Raw genomic sequence first — 22,972 nt, 5'->3', positions numbered from 1 at the left:
GTTGAATGGCAGGATCAAACATTTCTTTCTGTCAGGAATCAAAAACATACATATATGCAGGACAAGATGAGACAAAGACACTTTTTTCCACTGGGGTTGCCAAAATTCAGAAACAGTCGCTCACATTAGCTCTGGAACCTATAAGTCTTACTTTTTGGGCCAAGGATGGATCAGAAGTTCTGGATATGGGATGAAATCATTCAAAGCCTCTCACCTACTTCAAAGCCCTCTGCTCTGAGTGGATTAACTACTGCTGGGGTCATTCATGGAGCACAGCTTCTTTATTTTTAATAACCAGGATCAGTCTGTGAAATGACGACAGTGGCGATAACCAGTTCCAGTGGATTTAGTGCCAAACAACAGTCAAATCGTTCTTTCATCCAACAACTTTTATAAAGACTCTGATAACTTGATTGCTGGATCACCAATCACCTGACTGGAAGCATTTCTTTTCAGGGGAGATGGAAACATTTAAATAAGCTTAGGCATTTATTTTCTCAGACACATTTATTGATAGGTTTGACAAAAAAAAATAGAAATCATAAAATTGTTAAAAATAAATTCATGAAAAAAAGAATTAAGAAAAATAATGAGGTAAAAAGTAAGGTTTGATGAATAAAGAATACTCCAGTCTACATGTGCAGCTGGAGGGAAGGAGCATGTGTGTTTAGTTAAAACTGATCAAAAGTGACAGATAGTATTAACCAACAACCACATGAAGTGGAACTGAAAGAAAGCTGGACAATTAAAGACATCCTGTTTCTCTATTTAAAAACACAAATTGAAACCATTCAGTCTTAAATATCTTTGTTTGTGCTTAGAGTTATTTAAAGGTTGAGTCTGAAGGATTTTCCCAAGAAATAAAATGTCATGACATATTCCTGTAAACGTTAAAATTTTGGGGGGATTAATGCTGCTCAAACCTCATTCCTGGGCCTCTATACATGTGTGTGTCTGTCTCTGCCTGAGGCTGTGTTTACATCTGTTTTCATCTGAAAATGCTAAAACGCAGTGACAAAAAAAATCTGGAAACGCCGGGGTGCTGAAAACGCTGTAGTAAGCATTCCAGGCCTGTAGTCGGCGCTATAACTGTCTTGTCCAGAAGCCGCTATTGGGAGATCTACACCGAAGTAGAGTTGAGCCGGTCATCTGGTGTTTTGGCGAATACTAAGTGCAAAAGTGGAGCAACAGATGCACATTTTGTTGAAAGACAGTCAGCAGATTCAGCAGATAGGCTACAGCAGATTCAGCAGTACAAGCACAACACGGTAATTCACGACGATCGTAACAACGGTACTGTTGTCTTGTTGTATGCGCTCGCGTGAAGCGGAGTGTGACGTCAGCGTTTTCATTGATTACGCCGTCTGACTGTTCACACGGCAACAGTGTCGGCAGCGTTTCAGGAAAAATGTCAACCCTTAGCCATTTTCAACAGTTTGCGTTTTAGGTTGACTGAAAGGCTGTTTCCGACTAAACGCGAGGCAGAAACATAACAAAACTTTTGCGTTTCTTCCTAAAACCGTTGTTGTATCAGGACTTTCTGGGCAGAGAGTAAGCGTGGTTACGTCAGCCAATCACAACGCGCCCAGTGCGAACGTGGCTTTGTGTGTTGATTAGCCAGTGGGAGAAGCTAGGGGCTAAGATAGTGGACAGCAAGGGGCAAGAAAAACAACCAAAGCGAAACGAAACACCAAACAATTAAAGCTTTTTATTAAACGAGGGTGAAGCTTTCACTCGCTTTAGGGAACTTGGAGAGAAGCACTGGAAAAGGACGGGAGTTGGCTTTCAGCCGACCAGGTATGGGTCAGATACCGTGATTAGCTTGTGCTAACACGCCCAGTCAGGTGCACGGCTCTCGAGTATCTTCTATGTAAAAGCGCAATGCTGCAGGTAGTTACAAGGCCAGAATATGTTCACATGAAAATATTCACATAGTCACGATCGAAGGTTGAGGGTGTGAGCTGCTGCTGCTGGCACTGAGGAGCGAGAGGAGCCCAGTTTGAGTTTGTGTTTACTAACAACTAACGGAAATTCATGCAGACCTCACGTTTAAGCCCTGTGTGTGTTCATGTGTGTAGGTACAAGCTGTCCACTCGGCCAGTCTACAAGCAGGAGCAGAGAGTCGTCACTGCCCTACTGTGGCGATGCTGCCCAGGACATGGAGGACACACCTGTGAGGACAGAGGTGAGTGGACAGAAACACCAGCAATGAATCAGTGAGTCAGTAGTGGGTAGTGGGGTGTAGTAGGCAGGATCTTTAAGACTGTAAAGGAGGTTTGTTGATGCAGTCTCTAAAAATCCCGCCATCAAGTCATCAGAAACTTAAACAGAGCATCCTACGAGAGGATCCAGACTGTTAAATTTATCCATGTGATTGATTCAAGAGTCAGACCATAGACTGGAGAAAACGTAGACGTCATCACTGCGATATCAGCCTTTGTTTGGATGGGGATGTTTTTAAGGTCACTGATGGAGGTTGCCATTGAAGAAATGCTGGCTGGGCCTAAATTTTGGTCAATATCAACTCAAGCAGAGAGGCAGGCTTAAGGCCTCAGTCATCTCTCTAGTACGAAAACATATGTTGGACTTTTTTTTCTCTAACTTTTGTTTCACCGAGTTAGAACTACCAAACTCAGTGATGTCTTTTCTTTAAAAAGAAATCTGTCTCCAAATTATGTGCAAATTATGAAAAAGGCCCAAATCGTTTCCTGACTTTCTGACCCAGGATGTAAACATGTTGATCTCTGACAAATGAATATGTGGACATTTTAACATGGGACCTAGTGATATTTTGGCTGTAGGAGCCAGCTTCAAGTTGTGTCCCTTAAGGAACTGCAGGTTTGTTTTTTTTTGCACCTGCATCTGTACACTGGCTTCAGTGTTGTTGCCAGAGTTTGTTTGTAGACAAACTTAAATTCCCTTCAGTCAATAGTTATTATCACTTGGCGTTTACAGAATTATGTTTTTCAAGTTTATTGAAGCAAAAAAACCTCTGTATTTAAATGCTTTAGGATTAGATTTCCCTTTTGACAGGCTAGACAGGCTGAAAGGAGAAAGAGACAAATGTTTTGGAAATCAGATGTCAATCTGAGAGTCCTCAGTTTGGTTTCTTAGTCCTGAAGGATGGATGTAATGTCATTCTGAATCAAAAAAAAAACAGGCTTGTTGTTTTCAGCTTTGAGTTATTATAATAAGTTTGACTAATCCTCTCCTGTATCTGTGCTTCAAAGAGGCCTCTGTTGATGAATATGAGACACCCTTCTGGCCTAGTTAGGACTCCAGGGGTACCTCTGATAGGTCAGTTTCACTTGTGCATAATAATAAACAGATCGTTTTAGAAGGACTACTTTGGACCCAGTTCAGTTTGGATTTAGTTTCAGAATAGAAACTGACCAAACTTTCCCCCATTCACTGTTTTATTTCCTTTCCTCTGAAGCCTATTTTTGAACATACTTCCAAGAAAACTCAATCCAGATTAAGTGTGTATGTGTGTGTGGGGAGTTTCCTCTTTTCTATTCTCAGCAGTCTGTCTTCTTTTGTCTGTGTTGAAAGTCAAAGTTTATCTGTGTGGGAAAAACTATATTCTTTGACCTTTAACGACAGTCAAAAAGGAAAAACCTTTAACGTACTTTATGAAGTCGTTACAGATGAACATGGATCTGATTTACAAATCAAACAAGCAGCTTTTGTCCCTAATAAACCTCTGCACATGACACAAAAAGACATGCTGTAATCAAAACAGCATTCACAAATCTGCCCAGTACTCCCCTCTTGAGTACTCACGGATACTGGGTGCTGATACCACTAGTACTTTAAAAACATAAAATTTCAATTAATGCAATGACAGACCATTTTTTAACAAAAACTTTTATTTCTAGAAAAAAAGAGGCAGCACAGTCATTGCCATTAAGTCTAAAATTTCAGCACTCTGAGATTAAGATATGTAATAAATTAACAAAAGTGAAAAATAAACATCAACTCTCCGAGCTTCAGATATGTAATGAAAGTGAAAAATAAAACCACCAAGTTTTAGAGTTTTACTGTTTTTGTTTTGTTTTTTTTAAGAAATTTAAGTGCAGGATAAAACATTTTACAGCTGTTAATTCTTCCTTAGTTTTATTCAGAGGTGCACAAAATTAGAATAAAGCTTCAACCTTTGAGCTGTTCAACGGTCTTATTGTCACCTGAAGGTGGAAAAGTCAGTGACAGGCCTCTTTCTTGTGTTGTGAAATACTTTTTACTTTTGCTTTTACTTGAGTAATATTGTTCTAGAGTAGAAATACTCTTACTTGAGTCTAATTGTGGCTACTCTACCTATTTTGTCTGAAAACGGTCTGTCCTGCGTTCATGTGTCCTGTAGGACATTATGCACTGAAAGTGACAGGTTACTGTGTCTTTAACGTGACCAGTAGCGATGAGAGGAAAAGGTTGTAAAATGTAAACAGTGCAACAGTGTAAACCAACATGAACACAGCTGCACGGTGTAGTTTTTGAGTATTGCACAAACATAACACCACCCACCTCTGATAGGAATTCAGTTTGAACAATTTCTAACATTTGAATAAGTGGGATACTTCATCACATTGGATCGAGTATTGCTGCAAAGTTTTGGAGTGAATTTCTCTCAATGTCAGCAAAGCACGTGTTTGAAACCTGCAGCAAGGTGTTTAACCAATCAACCATCCATGATCCTGACCAACTATTTTCCACCCAATGGCCACGGTATCTGAAACAGCTTTCTAAGCAAGTAGTCCTTCATTCACAGCCAGCTGGGGTGTGTGAGCGACTCTGCTTCATCCATATCTTTTATTGTGTTCTTCATGTTGTCTCACAACACATCAGGAACTGCTTCCTTGGGAGTTTTCCACTTGTCGAGCATCTCTTCAAACTTTGAAGCGATCACTTGTCCTGTGTGTGATTTACTAAACTCTTTGGCATGCAGCATGACACTATGAAGGTGGAAATTATTATCAATCGCACATGGTGGTGTCAAACCTCGGCAATGTAGAGACAACTATTTACTCGACGTGAGATTTTCTTGCCTTAGGCACCAGTGGCTGACATCGGCAGCCTTCACCAGTACTGGATACACTGAAATAAAGCCAGTATCGTCCTGATGCTGATACCTGGCACCGGTACTCTCTATCCCTTGTTAAGATCCATCATGGATTTGTTTCCTGTCTGATTGAGCCTGTTCTGTTTGTCTTTTTCAGTTCCTGGTGCACAGCTGAATCCGGAGAAATCTGATCCAATTGAAGTATCCAAGCTGATAAAAACAGAACCACATCATTCAGGTGGGTTGACCACACTGTGCTCAGGTTTGACACAAACCACATACAGATATCAAAATGTATGCTGTTGTGAATTTATCGTATTAGTACACATGTAAGCATCCTGATATCTAAACGAGATGGAGAACATGATAAGCATGACACCTGCAGATATTAACAGTTTTACATTGTGACTGTTAGCACCCCATGCTGATGTCAGCAGTTGGCCAAACAAAGACAGTCTGTGAACAGCATCACAGATCTGTTTCTGCTGATTCCTCACACTTTATGCAAATGTAACACCAAATCACTGAAATCATGCAGATTCTTCCTTCGAGGAACAGTAATCTTCACTGAAAAGCTGATGGCACTTTCTTATTTCTAGTGCTGGAACGCAACATGTCTGAACCTTGTTTTCCCACATCTGGAGCAGAGATCACTGCACACAGGAAGAGTTAAGTCTATTTACAGGTTCAGATGATAAACACAAGCAGGCTGATATAACTTCAGGGTGGGCAGAGGCCAACAAAATAAATGTGACATGGGAAACAACAAACACAACCTGAGGAAAATCAGAGAAAGCAAATTATTTTCACTAACATCCTCAGCTGTGATAAACAGGAAGAAACAAGGTTAACAACACCAGCAGCCCACCCTGTCACCTCCAGAAGAACAAAAGTTATCAGCACTCCAGAGGCTGTGTGTTATCACAGTGAGGATGAAGGTGTAGACAGCAGCGAGATAGAGGGGGGTGAGTGCTAACCCAGAGCAGAGCTGTTGCTTTCGTAGCTTGTTACACACTGTAGTAGACCGGTCCTGACACACAATTCTTCACACATTTTTGTGCTACTTGATTAGTCTTCTGAGCCAGGGTCCAAAGTGAAGCACAGTTTGGAGTTTTGTGTGCAGAACAAGAGTTTTACCATGCTGCAATGCACCACCACCCATACTGCAAAAGCAAGACTTCAGTTTAAAAACAAATTTAAACTATTAAAATTAGGGATGCACGATATTATCGGCACACTATCGGTATCGGCTGATAAAAGCTTAAAAACACATTTATCGGTATCGGCAGATATGAAAATTTCTGCCGATATGCACAGCCGATAAGGTGCTATTCAGTTAGGATTATTATTATTTTCCATCTGAAAAATAAGCTCCTTAAATAAAATGTAGCACTTCATTTATTTGCACTGCAGAGCTCTGTGTCTGTCACCAGGTTGTTACAGTAGCTCTAAAATAATCAAATGCAACTTGGTTATGTTTAAAAATGTATTGTACATTTAAAGTTCATGTGATCTAAAGAAATTATTTTTCTGTATTTCAATACTGAATGTCTTGAGTTTATAAAAATAATACATTTCTTATTTATGGTAAAATCAAATGTATTTTGTCTTGTTTTATGTGTGTTTCTTAAACAAATAAGACCGTCACAATAAGAGTAACATATAAATTCCAGTACAGGATAGACTTAGCTTTCTTTACAGTGAAAAAAACAAACGAACTTGTGATTATCGATATCGGTATCGGCCAAAAGGGGTTTCGATATATCAGCATATAGGATATCGGCAAAAATCCAATATCGTGCATCCCTAATTAAAAAGTATGAATTAGTCCTAAAATCTTTAATCTCTTATACACAGATGAACAAATGGCTGGGGCTGGGTATAGTTGTATAGACCTTTCAGTCTGAAGGTGGTGTTGGGCGGTGGTTTTCTGCTTTAGCTGACAGAAGTGTACCATTGTCAAGTCACCAAATCTTAATTTGACTGTCAGGTCCCCATTGCTCAAGTCTCAGTTGAGTTCAAGACACTGAAAGGATCTAAGCTGGGTCAGAGTCAGCTTCACACGTCCTGAGTCCACGTTACATGAGGAACGTTTAACCCCAAACAGTGGCCCTCATTTATCAATCTTTCATGGGAATTGGTGCAGATTGTAGAAACAAGCTAATGTCGATGTTCACATGTGATTTATGAAATGTGCGTGTCTGGACCAATCACGGCATACGTCTGATCAGGTATTGATAAATGTGGCGGCAGAAAACAACCTGTCTGAAAATGCGCTGCACTCATATGATCTAATAATTCTCCGTCACAGACAGATTTTTCTTGTACACCACTCTCCCCTTCAACATGACACTTGTCGAATACAAGCTAAAACCTGGCCTGGGATTTAAGCGTACCCTACGTCCACGTTCAGATTGATAAATGCCGACCTGTGCATAGATATGAGCATACACCCATTTTTTGAGCTTGAACAGTGAGGATTATAACACCCTGAGATTAGCATTGAAGTGTACAGAACTGTACCAATTAACTGTGGATGTCTCCTCTAAATACATCCCCAAGGCATGATCACCTTCCTGTCAGGTTTTTTAAAATGTGTTTGTATGAGTTCCTTGTCACTAGTTAATGTACCAACCACTGGATGCCAGTGAGCTCACACCTTCAATGAAAAACTTCATCTGCAAATAGTGTGAAAACAAACTTTCTGGTGGCAATTCTAAGTGCTAAAAAAGAATCCAGCTGCATTCAAACTGAGATGGATGGTTACTGAAATGGCAAACTGGCCTGACTTGTCTTGACCTGTGACTCATACATACACACTTTGAAAAAACCTGAAATGTTCCTTTAAGCAAAATTCTTACCGAGCAGACAACTGTTACCATGGTAACAGTAAATTGTACATTGGTTGTAATTATCACAGTTGTCACTTTCCATTACATGTCAGATTCTCTCATCAACACTGACCTTACCATCTATCTAAGTGGCTTTATCATCTCATTTTCTTTACTTGGACACAGGTTTGTCAAAGCTTGAGGTTCTCTCCATCTTCTACTTGATGGTGTCCGCTCTTGCTTCTATTGTCCGTGAAATGTCTGAAAGGAAAACCCAGTATTTACAGCTGCACAGGTTAAGCATCCTGGCAGCAACTTGATGCTCAAATGCTCAAGTTCAAACTGAGTCGTGAGTCGTTAAATCAGGACTGGAGTCAGACTTTGACACTATGGCACTGTCTGGAGTTTAGTGTGACTTTCTACAGTTCATACAGAATTTATGACATGATGGTGTAATCCCCGCCACTCTTGTTTGACACTGAGAAATCAACAATCATCCATCTGTTTTCCTTCTGTTTTCTGGTTCTTTCCCTGTGGGCCTGGGAACACACACACCAATGTGTTTCCATCACTTCATCAGACGTTACATTGACTTTGATTCATTTCCTTTGAATAACACCCTAACCTAAAAGGCTGAATAAGAGACATTTGTTCGACCTTTAAGAAATATAGCCCAGAAATCTGAACTACTAGACTCTCCACTACTACGACTCTAAGACACATCATGCTTGATCTTGGCCAAACTGATGGCTGGAATATAAACTCCTCTTTTCAAACATAAACAGTACTTGACAAAAAAAAGTGTCTTAACACCGTTTTTGGCTGCCTACTGGATACTGATTCTGTTCTATGTTTTGATAATCATGGCCAAAATGGACAGTTTGGTCAAAGCTACATGAGCCTAATTTGTTGAATGGGGTTGAATTGGGACCTTCTGTCAGCAGTGTACCCATCATGCACCACATGGTCGGACCTCCTGCCCCACACAAAGTGAAAAGAAACTGCTGGCTTGTTGGATGTCACCCAGTGATTACTGTTATGGGGACTTCCAAAAGCAAGGGGAGTCCCCATAATGTTAAACAGATTTATGTGTCCACAGCAAAAGTAAAACATGTCCGTGATTATTTACACACACACTCCTGACCTCCGGGCTCTAAAAAAGGACATGTCAGAGTGCTCTGACTCATTCCTGCCTCTTTAACAAAGTAAGGAAGCTGTGCAGCTCAGCTTCGATAAACCTCCAGATCAGGTCAGGAGGAGGTCTAACCCCCACCACCACCACCACCACCCCTCCACCCACCCTCATGGGAAGGAGGTGTGGGCGAGTTGCTCCCACTATCAAGGTCAGGCCCCTTCCCACATCCTCGGCCTGTAAACACAGTGACTCACACGCTGAAGGAGAGGGAGTGCGTCATTGTCCTAATGAAGATTTGTCATCAGCTAACGCAGTTACACACTGTACGAGGAGGTCAGAGGTCACAGCAGAGTGACAGGAGGTGAAACTGATGTAACCGTGACCGGATGAAGTAAAGGAAGTGTTTTGTGTTAGGTTTCTGTTTTGTTTTAACTCAAGCCCTGCACAGCTGGCTGGGGGCTTGATAAGCGCCCTGGGATCACGTGTGGGGGTCTTAGTGAAGGATGTTTGAAATGTTCAGAGGTAGATGGACAGTGTTTGGACTCTTCTCTCCACTCAAGGACGACACAAGTAGATGACCTTCTACTGAAAGTTTACGCTGACTGACTATTTTAGACTGAATCAGCACAAACAGGTTCAGCTCTGTTTATCGGACTACAGGATAATTTACCGGATAAGAAACAACCACATGATGTATCCAAAAACAGCTTGTGAGAAACTGAAGATTCCCTGAGGAGTCTGCCCAACATAGGTACAACATCACTAACAATCTTATTTCAGAAGTTATCATTTTTAAGTTTGTATGAATTTGTGCACCACTTACAGTTATGATAAAACAGATTGTGAAATTTGCCGTACTGTAAACAAAAGGGGACAGTTTTTATCAGACAGATCTGATTTAGACATTTGGTAGAAATATGATTTGGACTGTGACCAAATGACTGTGGCCAATCAGTTTCATTCAGTGCCAGTAAGGGTGGAGTCTTTCAGGCACTGGAAGGAGACCTGGGAGCAGGGGAGAGCTTTTTGGAGAAATCTGATCCCCATATATCTCATGCAGCCCGGGGAGACCTTGGAGAGCCATAAAAAACACTGCAGAAGTGATCTGGACTCAAGTATTAATTCTGCCATCACTTCAACCCATCTTGGATGAATGAAAGAAGATGAACGTGTGTTTGATAAATGAAAGTTTAGGTGGAGGACAAATGTTGGGTGATAAAGATAGATCCATCTACAACAGAACATAATCAAGACAAGCTTCTGCAGGAGTGAGACTCCCCAGACCTCTGTGGCCATTCCCCAAATTGGAGGGCTGCGCGAGACCAAACAACAAAATTGCGGCCAAAGCAGCAGCAGCGTGAAGCCAGCTCCTTTAGCTTTGAAGTCTGACATTTTGGTTGTTTTTATTGCTCCAAAACGTGAGGTGAAATACCACATATGTTCACATGGGCATTATAATCGAAAATTAAAGCTTTTAAATCAATAATAGAGTAGAATATAACTTTATTGTCATTGTAACAAGTACAACGAAATCAAAGCCACAGCAGCAGTCAAGAAAACAAAAGTGAGAAAGTGCAAAAAGGTCCATAAGAAAATAGATGATGACAGCTTGTCCATCATTCTCCAGTTCAGCCAGCCTCCACCTCCACAGGGTCCAGGACTGAGCTTCTTCAGCAGTCTGTTCAGTCTCTGTCTCCTGGATCCTGTCTGCTCACAGCAGGTGAAGCTCTTCCAACATGGCATTGCTGTCTGATGTTAGCTCTGTTAGCCATGTTTTTGAATAGCATGATGCTACTCTGCCCTCTGGTATTCCCTCTGTTGCTGGGTTAGCACAGCTAACTCGTCCATCTTACTGGAGATAGATCTTATGCTCCCATAATGATGGGTGGAAGGACAGGTCGATGTCATAACTTCTTAGCTCACACCTGAGAACCAGCACGTCATCCTCACCTTGTGGGAAGACATCAGGCCTTACACCAGTTAACATTGACATGCTACAGGCTGCTAACAGCTGATTTCACATGTAAACAATGCAGCCATGGTTACATGTAGGATCTCCAGACAAACACAGGAGAAAAAAAGTAGTAAAAATATCACCGAAGCCACAAAAAGTTTGGTGTCCATGACCAACAAATGAGCCATACAAATTATCCACTCCAAATACAAAGATTACGAAAAAGAGACAGAAAAAAAAGGCAGCCATAGCCAACAGAGCGGCGCCTAGCAAAAACAAATCCAATCAATATCAAATTGCATCTAAAGAATCAAACTGAATCTAATCAAATCATGAGTGTATTGTGCTTAGCCATGACCAGCCAAAATACGGTAGATGCTCAAGAAGTCTGTGAAGTGGTTCAAACAATTTTTACATAAGCGATGTTGGCAAGCTCACAGAGTGGTTTGTAAGTCTGCTCAGTCACTAAGAGCTGGACCGGACTTGGCTGAACATGACTAGATTATGTATCAAGTTGCAGCATGTCACATGTTTCAGTCCTACTGTAGTCTTTCACAACTGTGCATTATTTCTTTAAAGCTGCACACATTACAGCGACGTGTTGCCTATAAAGACTTTTTTTTTTTTTTAGACTTTACATTTCCTCGTCTCTGCTTGGTTTGTCTATTGCTGCCACAACGTGCATTTCCTGGGAGATAAATATTAGATAAACTGAAGGTTAATAGAGACAGGAGTGTTATTTTCAGTGTTGTGTTTTGTACGCTGCATGTTTCCTGAAGAATAAGTGTTTTTGGCTCAGGCATTGAGAACACTGAGAATCAAAACAGAGACTGTTTTGGGGGAAAAATCAGACTAAAATAGACCTTTGGCCTTTAGAGCCTTGATCTAACTAACAAAGAAAAACAAAGAGCCATTTAGACACACACACACACCTCTTCATGGTACAGCCTGCTCCCACCACACCTCCGATTGAACCTACTTCCTGCAAGCTGAAGTCAACATATTTAAACCATGAAAACAGCAGAAAGAGACAGGACACAATAACAGGAACACATTAAAATTCAATGTGAACGCCTCGGAGATGAGTCATCAGCTCTTTCACACAGTTAAACATGATTCTTTAGAGGTTAATCAGAGACACCCAGCAGGCTGTCATTTCAGGCATCTTTAACAAACAATATTAAAATATAAACTAAACAACATCAGAGCAGCAGCATGAAAAGGTCGATGAGACTGAACGAAGAGGGCTTTGAAGTGTGTCCCATGAATGGAGCTGAACCATATAAAGAGCTTACTAAATAGTGGGAGCTTTGTCCTCTGAGTAGTATCTGCAACATTCATGCTTGTAGACAATAGTTTAAAGTTAGAACAGGTGCACAACTCTAGAAATAAGACCCCAAATGCTCAAATCAAACAGCACAGAACTATTTTACCAATATCTAGAGTCTTGTGTCAATGCTGATTGTTTGGGCCTACAAAGGGACAGATTCGATGACACTGCAGGACTTCCTCCCCCTCCTCCTCTTCTTGTTGCAGCACCGCTGTGTTTCTGTCCCCTGCTCTGATCCCAGGTCACTGATATAGAGCCCTTTTTTCCTGCTGTGGCTCAGAGTCTAAGTTTAACAATGAAGCAAAACTGAGGAAACTCCCCTCGTACATCAGCCTGTCTGTCTAACTCACTACATGTCTGTCTGATTTCCTGCTTCTCTCTCTCAGTATTTGAAGCGTCGCTTGCTCAACCTGACACACAGAGTTAAGGAATAAAACATAAAATTGGATAATAGATATAGACGGGCAGCAAGTTCGTACGAAGCCAAATTTTCTATTGATGTTTGTATTCTGTGGAACTATTGTTTTAGATGGAGAAACTTTTCAACCAGTACTGAGCCAGGTCAAGAAGCAAAATGGCTTTGAACAGGATTTAATGTTAATGCTGATTCCATTGTAAATGAAAAATCATATTTGTTGAATTGAAGGGAGCCCTTCAGTATCAGTCAGTGTTGCTTTCACAGATGTGTGATTGACTCTGAGTTACACTGTGTTGTTTAGGTGTTCCCTTTAATTATTTGAGCAGTGTATTTATCCTGTTCTGACATTTACTGGGAGCCTGCATTACGACACCAGGGCCATGGTGGGTAACACTAAACAGCGTTTCAGCTCATCTTACAGTTAATACTTCTACAAAGCTAAGCATGCTCCCCCATAACAAATGCACACTTTGGCAAGTCACATACATATCTCAGTGGGTGACGGTGCTCATGGGAAATGCAGTTTTCATCCCAGAAAAGGACTACAGATTTGTTTAAAGGCTCGTCAGAATCATAAAAACATGAACATTACTCACAGAGCCTCCAGAGTTGATGAGTAGAGCAGTAGAGTTTGATTATTTTCTTTAAGGAAATCTTACCACAAATCCTTAAACTAAGTCTGACCACATGAGATTAACTGTGTGAGGAAAAGGCTATGAGATTATCAGCACCATTGTTGTTGACAAAGTGAATGTCCAAATCCCTGCCCCAGACTCTGTTGGTCAGTGAAGCTGAGGTGACATCATGCAAGGTGTTGTTATTCATAGATTTCTTTGCTGTGATGTGTGTTCCAGGTGTTCAGGCAAAGCTCCAGCTGCAGCACGGTGATCCAGACCAAGTGCAAAATGACCACCAGGTCCCCCTTAGCTCTCTGTATGGCACCGGCTATGCAGACAACCAACACAACACCTCACGCCATACCCTGAACCCAGGCCATGCCGACAACCTCCATGATGCTTCACAGCAGGCTGCAAACACACACAACCAATATCTCCACCACAGCCATCATGGGAGCCATCATGGAAGCCATCACCGCCACGGCGTGCAGCAGGGACGCCATGGTGAGTTCAACCACAGAGGGCAGATTTGTGTAGTTGGAGCAGGATGAAGGGCCGAAAAAATGACTGTATGATCTGATTCGACTCATCTTGATTAAAAAAACTTTGCTTTGAGTTTCGTTTCATTTATTTTGGCTGCAATTTTAACTTCAGCCCCATCAGCCTCAAGGAGTTTGTTCCTGGCTTCATTTGCATCAAGAACCCCAAACAGGATTGCTGTTTCCAGCTAATGAAGGCTAACATCTGCAGCTTTAGGATCACTTTTGCTGTAGAGACACAGCCACCATTATCCCAGGGTTCAGACCAATCAGAATCAAGTATTTTACACCATATATTCAAATAGTGAGTGATATGAGGGTCCAGCTATCCATCTCTAACTTAAAGAAACAATAAGAATCTGTTATTTAGTGTGGATTTGCCACCACCTGTGGACAATTGATGCAACATTCACTTAGTCCAGATTTTGCCATCTTTAAATGACACTGGAGGAAAGTCACTAGAGGCTTTTCCATTCACCAAACTTCATACACACTCAAATATACACATACAAAATAATTATGGTGAAAAAAAGTAATAAAATGTGGTAGTCAGATGCAATCTGAGTACAAACAAGAGGTAAAACACACACAACTGATACCTCTGGATTAAGTGGAGGTCTCAGATTATGTAAATTAGTTATTTACGTGAAACATATTCATATATTCATTTATTTTCTTTTTTTTAATGATCTTGAATCAAAGAGAAATTTTAAAGATGTTTTTTTTTTTTTTTTTTTAACTTGGGATAGTAGGAGAAACCGGAACACCCGGAGAAAACCTACAGTAAGGAAAAGGGGGGGAGAGGGAAAGGGGGGAAGGATGATGCGGTGAAGGGGGAAAGTTCAGGGTGAGGCCTAGTTCCCTGTGGAAGGCTCAGAAGGTTGGGGCTGAGCAGTTGCTGGAGCCTCCCTCCTTCACCTCAAGCACTGAGGCCTCCTCAGGCCGATGGCGTGCCTGAACCTCTTCCAGACTGAGGGTCTGGGTGGAGTCGCTGTCTTGGTGGTCTCAGTCAGGTCTTCTGTGGATCCTTGTTCAGTTTTCACAGCTGCAGTCTCACCTGAATGTTTCTTCTCAGGTTGCCTGACTTTGTTCTTCAAAGTTTGGATCTCCTCAGCCATACTCCTCAGCATCTCATCCTTCTCACCCATAAGTGTCTTGATTTTGTCAGTATCTTTCAGCAAGTTATTTGTGAGACAGATGAGCTCTTCCTTCTCCTGTTTGTAGTTGGCCTCCGTCGCACACCTGTCATTCAGCTTTGTGGAGGTTACTGCAAGTTCTTCCCTGAGGAGTTGATTGCTAACTCTTTCCTTCTGAAGTTCAGCATCAAACTCCTCTTGGTTGATTTTCTGTTGTTTCTTCAGCTCCTTCAACTCTTCACAGATCTGTTTCATCGAGTCGAGACACATGGTAAGCTGCTTGGTCTTTTCTTCGAGGTGTTGCTGCTTTCCCAAACAGTCCTGTTTGGTGCTCTTAAGCTCCTCATTCAACTCCTCTATAATCCTCTGGTTTCCTGTCAGCCGGTCAGCTTTGACCTGGACCTCCTCCTGGAGCTGGCCCTGGAAGAAGTCAACCTGATGTCTGACAGTGACCACCTCTGTTTCATACTTCTCGGTGAGCTCTTTGAAGGAAGCTTCGAGATCATCTTGTGATTTTTTAAGAAGCATGTTCTTTTCCTTTTCAGAGCCAAGCTCCTTCTCAAGATCCTCCAGCTTCTTCTGAAGCTCTTTCTCAGAGCTGAGACACATCGTGAGCCTCTGGGTTGTTTCTGCAAGGTTTTTCTCCTTTTCCAAACAGTCCTGTTTGGTGGTCTCTAGCTGGTGTTTTAAGTTTTCTATGAGCCTCTGGTCTTCGATGCCCTGGTCAGCTTTAACCTGGACTTCTTTCTGGAGTTCACTCTGAAGAGTTTCAGCCTCTTCTCTCACAGTGGTGACCTCTGTGTTGTATTTATTTTTGAGCTCTTTGTATGAATCTTTTAAATTTTTCTGTGTCTCCAGAAGACGCCTGTTCTTTTCTTTCTCTGCGCTGAGCTCCTGCTGGCTTGTTTTGAGCGTGTTCTTCAGCTCCTCGTCCTCTTGTTGGAGAAGTTTCTGGCGGCTCAGTTGATGCTTAAGATCCTTTACTTCTTCCAAAAGACGTTTCTCCTTCTCAGCGGCGTTTGCCTTCAGGGTGTTGCTCTTTTTTATCTCCTGACGGAGGGCGTTGCGTTCTTCCGTCAGAGTTGAGATGCGTTGCTGGTAGTCCAGCACCTTGTCCTCCAGAGTTTCTATTTTCTTCTCAGTTTCAGAGCTGAGGACATCACCCTTTTGCTGGTTTTCCTCTAGCTGCTGGTTTTCCTCCATCTTCGCTTGCAATGCTAAGTACTCCCCTCTCAGCGTCACATAATCTTCCATGAGATTCTTTTTGGACAGTCTTTTGACTGTTTCCATGAAATCTGCATCTGGATCAGGAGTAATATCATTCTTCCACTCTGAATCCCCAATGTTCTGGGATTCTTCTGCCATCAAAACCTTCCTCATCACCTCTTGTTTGAGTCCGGCTTTCTTGTTTTTCTTTTTGCCTGAGTTCTCCCTCTCTGTGTTTGCAGGTGCATCACGTGTTTCCACACTTTGCACACAGGAAACATCAATGAGGTCCTCCTGGCGTTTACCTCTCACCTTGATTACTTTCTGTTTTGGCATTTTGATAGCACTACTTGCAATTTGCAACAACAAACAAGAACAGGCTTGCGACTCACACCAACAAATGATTGAGAATGACTAGAGTAAGATCTGCTGGTATTTATAGACCTCTAAGAACTCTAGAACTCCAGTCCCCTCATCTCATTTACTGACCATTATGATGTCATAATGCGTTCAGCTGGTAGTGTCACCTAGGTTACGAACAGAGACCTGAATGGAAATAGAATAGAATAGAATTTAATTGAATAAAATGTTATTGTTATTGTAACAAGTACAACAAAATTGAAGTCATGCTCCACCTCTGTCTCCTGGATCCTGTCTGCTCACTGCAGGTGAAGCTCTTCCAATGTGGCGTTGGTGTCTGGTGTTAGCTCTGTTAGCCATGTCTGTGAATAGCATGATGCTACTCTGCCTTCTGGTATTCCCTCTGTTGCTGGGTTAGCACAGCCAGCTTGTCCATCTTATTGGAGATAGGTCTTACGTTTCCAATAACGATGGATGGAAGGACAGGTCCATGTGGTCACTTCTTAGCTCACACCTGAGAACCAGCACGTCATCCTGACCTCCTGCTCCTCACCTTACCTAGGCAGCCATAGCCAACAGGCCGGAGCCTAGCAACCGAAGAGGGATAGGGCTCAAATGCTGGATGTTAAAATGGGGCTCCGCATTTCACATCAAGTATTTATTCAGAAATGAAGCAAAAAAGCTTCATTTTGGAAATAAAATGTTCACAAATCTTTCCACTATTTAAACTGTAATCAACTTTTTGTTATCTTCTTCAGTTTTTGATATTTTACTGTTAAAGCAACATGAACTTTTGGGTTTTCACACTTAAAACTTGGCTCTCACGGTGCATGACATCATCGGGTAGAGTCAAGGACCTGCTGATGAGACTGAAGAAATCTCCCAAAGAGCCATAAAATCACAAGCTACTCCTTGATCATTCTTAACCCTTTGGCCAGTTGCTGTAGAGATTCAGTCACCATAATCCCAGGGTTCAGACCAATCAGGATCAAGTATTTTACACCAAATAATAATAATTTGAGGGTGGAGTAGTCATGGTAAGGAGTATGCAGTTAGGAACAGGTGGGGTTTGAGTCTGGATTTGAAAAGAGACAGGGAGGTCAGATTTCGGAGGTCTGGTGGGAGAGAGTTCCAGAGTTGGGAAGCAGAGCTAAGGCCCTGCTCCCTGGGGGTCAGACAGATATGGAGGGGCGAGGTTGTGGTTGGCCTTGAAGGTGAACAGGAGCAGTTTGAATTCTATCCCATGCTTGGCTGGGAGCCAGTGAAGCTGCTGTAGGACGGGGCTGATGTGATGGTGGGAGGGGGTTCTGGTGACAATGCAGGCAGCTGAATTCTGGACCAGTTGGAGTTTATGGAGGGACTTTTGTGGAAGGCTGAAGAGAAGTGAGTTACAGAGGTCTAGATGGGAGGAGACAAGACTGTGGACAAGAATGGAGGTGCTGTGAGGAGCGAGGGAGGGGCTGAGCCGGTTGATATTTTGGAGATGGAAGTAAGCGGACCAGGTGATGTTTTTTATGAGAGACCGAAAAGAGAGTGTGTTGTAGAGGATGACACCTAGACTCTTAACCTGAGGGGAGGGGAAGACACAGGAGTTGTCGATTGTGAGAGAGAAGGTGTGAACTTTTGAAAGTGTGGATTTAGTGCCAATTGAAATGAGTTCAGATTCATCACTGTTTAATTTAAGGAAATGTGAGGTGAACCAGTATTCAGATAGCAGTGATTTGGGGGTCAAGCTATCTAACTTTAACTCACATCAACAATAGAAGAATCTTTCATTAGTGTGGATTTGCCACCACCTGTGGACAATTCATGCAGCATTCAGTGAGTCCCAACTTTGCCATCTTTAAATGACAATGGAGAAACGTCACTAGAGGCCTGGGGTTATAGTGTTTGTAATGTGCCCTGAGTTGCTCAGGTAAAAAAACATTAATTTTCTTTAACTGAATGGTTAACTGAGAACTCACTTATTTTTTCTGACAGCATCTGGCAAATATTGTGCACAGTGAAGTGGATGTGGATGTTTGCAGTTACAGTGAATGAAATCCTCCTGATGTTTACATTTACTGCCGCCTGAAGCTATATGTTTCACATCTGTGTGATCACACATGAGTGTTGTTTCCAAATAAGAAAGGAGATCAGTCCGACAGTTAGAATATGAGGCACACTCTGTGCTCTCACTCGAGGTGCTTAACAGTTTGGTGTGTTTGTCAGTCTCCCCCTCACTGCTCATTATGGTGTCATTCTACCTTTTAATTGTGACATTTACAACAAAACGTTCAGAGAAGCAAACAGCCCACAGACGTTGTTTTGTCCGAACAGGAAGTTTTCTCAGCCTGCCTCAGTAAATCACGCTGACAGTCATTAGACAGAAACACTACCAGCTGACCGGGATGTGCTGGATTTCAGCCTCAAAAACTTTTCAAAACAGCAGCACCGCGCTCACTCCTGCAGCTGGAGTCTGAGGTGACCTGGAACTTCCTGTCGCAGTGTGGCCTCACTGTAGTGTGACCTCTGACCCCTCAGCACCGTGCAGCATGTGGGAAATGAGAGTTTGGTTTGGTTTGTCCTAATGAAAACAGGTTGTGATGAAAGAGGCTGAGGTCACTGTGTGTGTGTGTGTGTGTGTGTGTGTGTGTGTGTGTGTGTGTGTGTGTGTGTGTGTGTGTGTGTGTGTGTGTGTGTGTGTGTGTGTGTGTTTGTGTGTGTGTGTGTGTGTGTGTGTGTGTGTGTGTGTGTGTGTGTGTGTGTGTGTGTGTGTGTGTGAGTGTGTGTGTGTGCGTGTGCGAGTGTGTGTGTGTGTGTGTGTGTGTGTGTGTGTGTGTGTGTGTGTGTGTGTGTGTGTGTCTTCTGGACTGTGTCTCTACGGGAGAGTGACAGCAGTGACCTGAGGCACACACACACACAGACTCATATTTGTATTTCTATACCTGTGAGGCCGTCCAAAATTCCTGAGCTCTTAACCCTGAGCTGAACCTAAACCTGATGTCAACCTGAAAACAAAGTCTGAACCTTCAAGCTGCTAAAAGAAAAAGAGGAGACCGGTTATAAATGAAAGTAACATTAATTTATTTCACAGAAAACTCTGAACAATTTGGCAAAGGCTTTGTTCTCATGGAGTGATGCAGCATGTGAGGAGAGCAAGGAGGCTCCTCAAAAAGTTCTGGATCCTTAAAGCCGCAATTGAATAATAACTTTGCCTTAACTAATGCCTTCAAAATTATACCTGCAAGCAAGTTGAGATGTTTTACTCGTAGACTGTAGAATTAATGGACGTAGTCTCCCTGACGTCACCCATCTGTTTCTGAAAACGATTTTTGAAGCAGATCGTCTATCGCAGCCATTTTGGAAGTGGCAGGGGCTTTGAATACAGCCATAGGGCGCCCACCAGTCACGTGACCTAAGCTGTGCCTCTGATTGGGCTAGCTGGTGATGTTAATTTCCTCTGAACTGCTGAGTTAGAAAAAAAATCACCTCTCGTACAGTTTGCCAATAGTGAAATTAGCGACTCAGACAGGAGACGTTTTTTGAACCAGGCTGTAAATAGGTTAATTTCTGCTGTGAAAACAGATTTTTTTGGCTCGGTGTGTCTGTGACTCTACTTCTGGAGCCAGCCTTAAACAGACACTCAGGAAACAGTAGATTCTAGCTCTTCAACATTGTCTCATATTCTCAGACCGCAGGTTGCTGCTTGGTTTTACTGGAAGTTAGACCAAAAACAATGTCACAAACAGGAAATAAAGTTTCAGTCAAAAGTCTTGTGTCATTAACTCCAGGCTAAAGTCTAGATTAGCAAAGATAAAGGTTGAAGAACAGGCTCAAAAATAACAACAAAATGTTAAAAAAAAAAAAAAAAAAAACAATGTGAACTAACATTTTTGACAGTGTTTAAGAGCAGTTTAACTAAGATTATATTAAATACTTTACCATTCTTAAGTATTTAACTTGAGGATCCACAACTTGCAACAGAAGTTAATTCAAAAGTGGATATTATTTTTGGCATCCAATGAGTTACATTTGGCAGTAAGGCCCTGCTCTTGAGCCTTCCTGCTCTTCTACATGCCCATGTGGAATGCCAAAGCCAGAGGCGGGGAGAGCACACACCTCCCTGTTTCATAAGCATTGATGAAAAACCAAGGCAGGGAGAGCATCAGCAGAAGCAGAAAAGAGCAGCACGAGCATCAGTGTGAGGAGGGTTGCAAAGCAGTTAAAATAGAATTTTGCTCTTGCTAAGTGCTATACAGTAATAATATATGATATGAAAGTACTATATAAGTCATTATGCAGTAAGCTTGAGTACAAACAGAAGACTGCTTCAGAAAGCTGAACCCTGATGGATTCTCTCCTGGAAAAGGACTGGGTCTTCATCCACCATGTGTCTACATCTTAATTTCAAGACTCTGTTCCTGTTGAAAGCGATAAATAGGAAATGTCAGCACAGTTGGGTTAGTTTCAACTCAAGAAATAACAACACAGAGGATCAGATGGGTCCACTGAGCCCTGAGGCACCTCAGACCTCTGATCAGTGAAACCCATGTGGAGGAGCAGCAGAGTCCTGTGGTCCCTGTGTCCAGTCAGCCTCTGTTGAACCAAGAGAAACAAACATATAAAGTCTCTGAACCTCTTCTGACTGAAAAACAATGTGCCTTGCTCCCTGTGCATCCAAAGCATCAGAGTTTTCTCAGAGGAACAGTAGCGTAGTGCTCTGAGCTGTTTTGGGGAGTGTATGTTCCCTAAATGGACGATTTTCCAGGCGGAGGCTGTGTCAACTTCATGTTCCAGTTTGGAAACTAATCTTGCACTGTTTCAGAGCGGGGGGATCATCTACTACTCCCCTGGGAGCAGCCATGCAGCAGGGAGTGTGTGTTTTTGACTCCACTTGTGTTAAGATTAGCCTTGTGTTTTCGAAGCAGGGAGGGATTTTGAGTGTCTGTCATAAAAACTTTGATTAATATGAGTTTATTTTAGGCTAGTAGAAATCTGTTTGTCATGCTCAGATGCTACCATGCTAAATGCTAACATTATGTGATGGATCTGCAGCTGTTGATAGACTTGCTCACATGCAGCATCCCCAGTGGGTTATACACCAAACACTGGTAAGTCACACAACCCCACTTCAAAGAGCAGAACTATCCCTTTAATATTAAAACAGAGTGAAGGAAATTACTTTTGGAGCAGACAGGTATTTCTTTGAAAATCATTTCACAGAAATTGATGTTTCCGGTGTTGGTGTATGTGGGTCATTATATTTTAAGTCCAGGCTTTATTTCAAATTGAGCCCTGAATGAATCATAGCAAGTTTCTGAATGGCTTTCTCAGACAACTGGGCAATGAGCCTAACTAGAAAACATCCTCTAAAATGCTCATTCATGACAAACTTAAACTGTTTGTCTCAATGTTTGCAGAAATCTTTTTGGTCTTTTTTTTCTTATGACCAGAAACAGAAGTTGCATCTTCAAAACCGTCACACACCATTGACAAAAGCAGATGTTACATAACAGAGCCCAGGATTTGCTTCTTTGATCTTATCTCTGTTTGTCTTCCCGTGTTCCCATCTGTGTTTAGTAAATGGTTGGAGACGGAATTGCTTCCTGTGGATGTCGGGTACAAATCCTTTGAGAGTGTTATAGGCGGTGCAGACAGTATCTCAGCAGCAAACCAAAATTATCCGTCAGAGGGACTTTTAAAACATTTTTGTAGCTTTTTCTTAAAAATAATGGAATATCCACCATTAGACTCAGTCATATGTTTTTCTCAGGTTAAATGTTTTGGGTCGCGTTATTGAAGTTACTGCCTGCAGCATTTGAATTGTGAGCGTTGTAAGATTTTCAAGCAGCCTTTGCCTCATAAGATAAAACTTCTCTGACGTAAATGATCTTAAATAAATTTTATTTTTAGTCACAGGTGATGTGGATGATGCTCACCTGACCTACCAAGAAGCCCCTGCTGTCCTCCCCGTCCCCCACATGATGGCTTTGGTCATGTCTCAGCTGCAACCAGTGTTTGCGAGCTTCAACCGCTCCCTGGACTACCTGAGCCAGCAGGTTGGGGACCTGGCCCGAGACGTGGCCCAGCTGAAGAGCAGCCAGCTGGAGGCCGAGCTGCAGGCGGAGCTGCAGGCGCAGCCCCCTGAGGTTTCTGAGCTGGTCACGGCAGCAGACGAGCGCCTGGATACTCGATTGGATGAAACACTTCAGCAGATCACAGAGGTCCGCAGGCAGATGGAGAGCCACCGGATGGATATGGAAAATAGGCTGCACTCCCAGCATGCAATGCTGCACTACAACCTCACAGTCTTTAAGACAGACATCGATATGAAGCTGAAACGCCACCAGAAGATGCTGCAGGTCAGTAACGACAGGGGTGACACCTGACTAAGAGATGAACTACTCA

At 42.3% G+C, this 22,972-nt stretch overlaps 1 protein-coding gene across 1 annotated transcript in view; it reads left to right on the top strand.

Moving 5' to 3' along the window:
- Nucleotides 1-22,972, top strand: part of mmrn2a (multimerin 2a) — a 41,787-nt gene that overhangs the window by 11,592 nt on the left and 7,223 nt on the right. The window contains exons 3-6 of the mRNA XM_074676457.1: nt 2,079-2,185; nt 5,214-5,294; nt 13,579-13,845; nt 22,478-22,926. Of these exons, the coding sequence (XP_074532558.1) occupies nt 2,079-2,185; nt 5,214-5,294; nt 13,579-13,845; nt 22,478-22,926 (904 nt within the window). The remainder of the gene's footprint in view (nt 1-2,078; nt 2,186-5,213; nt 5,295-13,578; nt 13,846-22,477; nt 22,927-22,972) is intronic.

Source organism: Halichoeres trimaculatus, unplaced genomic scaffold, assembly GCF_033239565.1.
Source record: "Halichoeres trimaculatus isolate MK-OKI-2021-1 unplaced genomic scaffold, fHalTri1.1 fHalTri1_scaffold_8, whole genome shotgun sequence".
NCBI lineage: Eukaryota > Metazoa > Chordata > Actinopteri > Labriformes > Labridae > Halichoeres > Halichoeres trimaculatus.
This window is presented reverse-complemented; position numbering and strand designations above follow the sequence as displayed.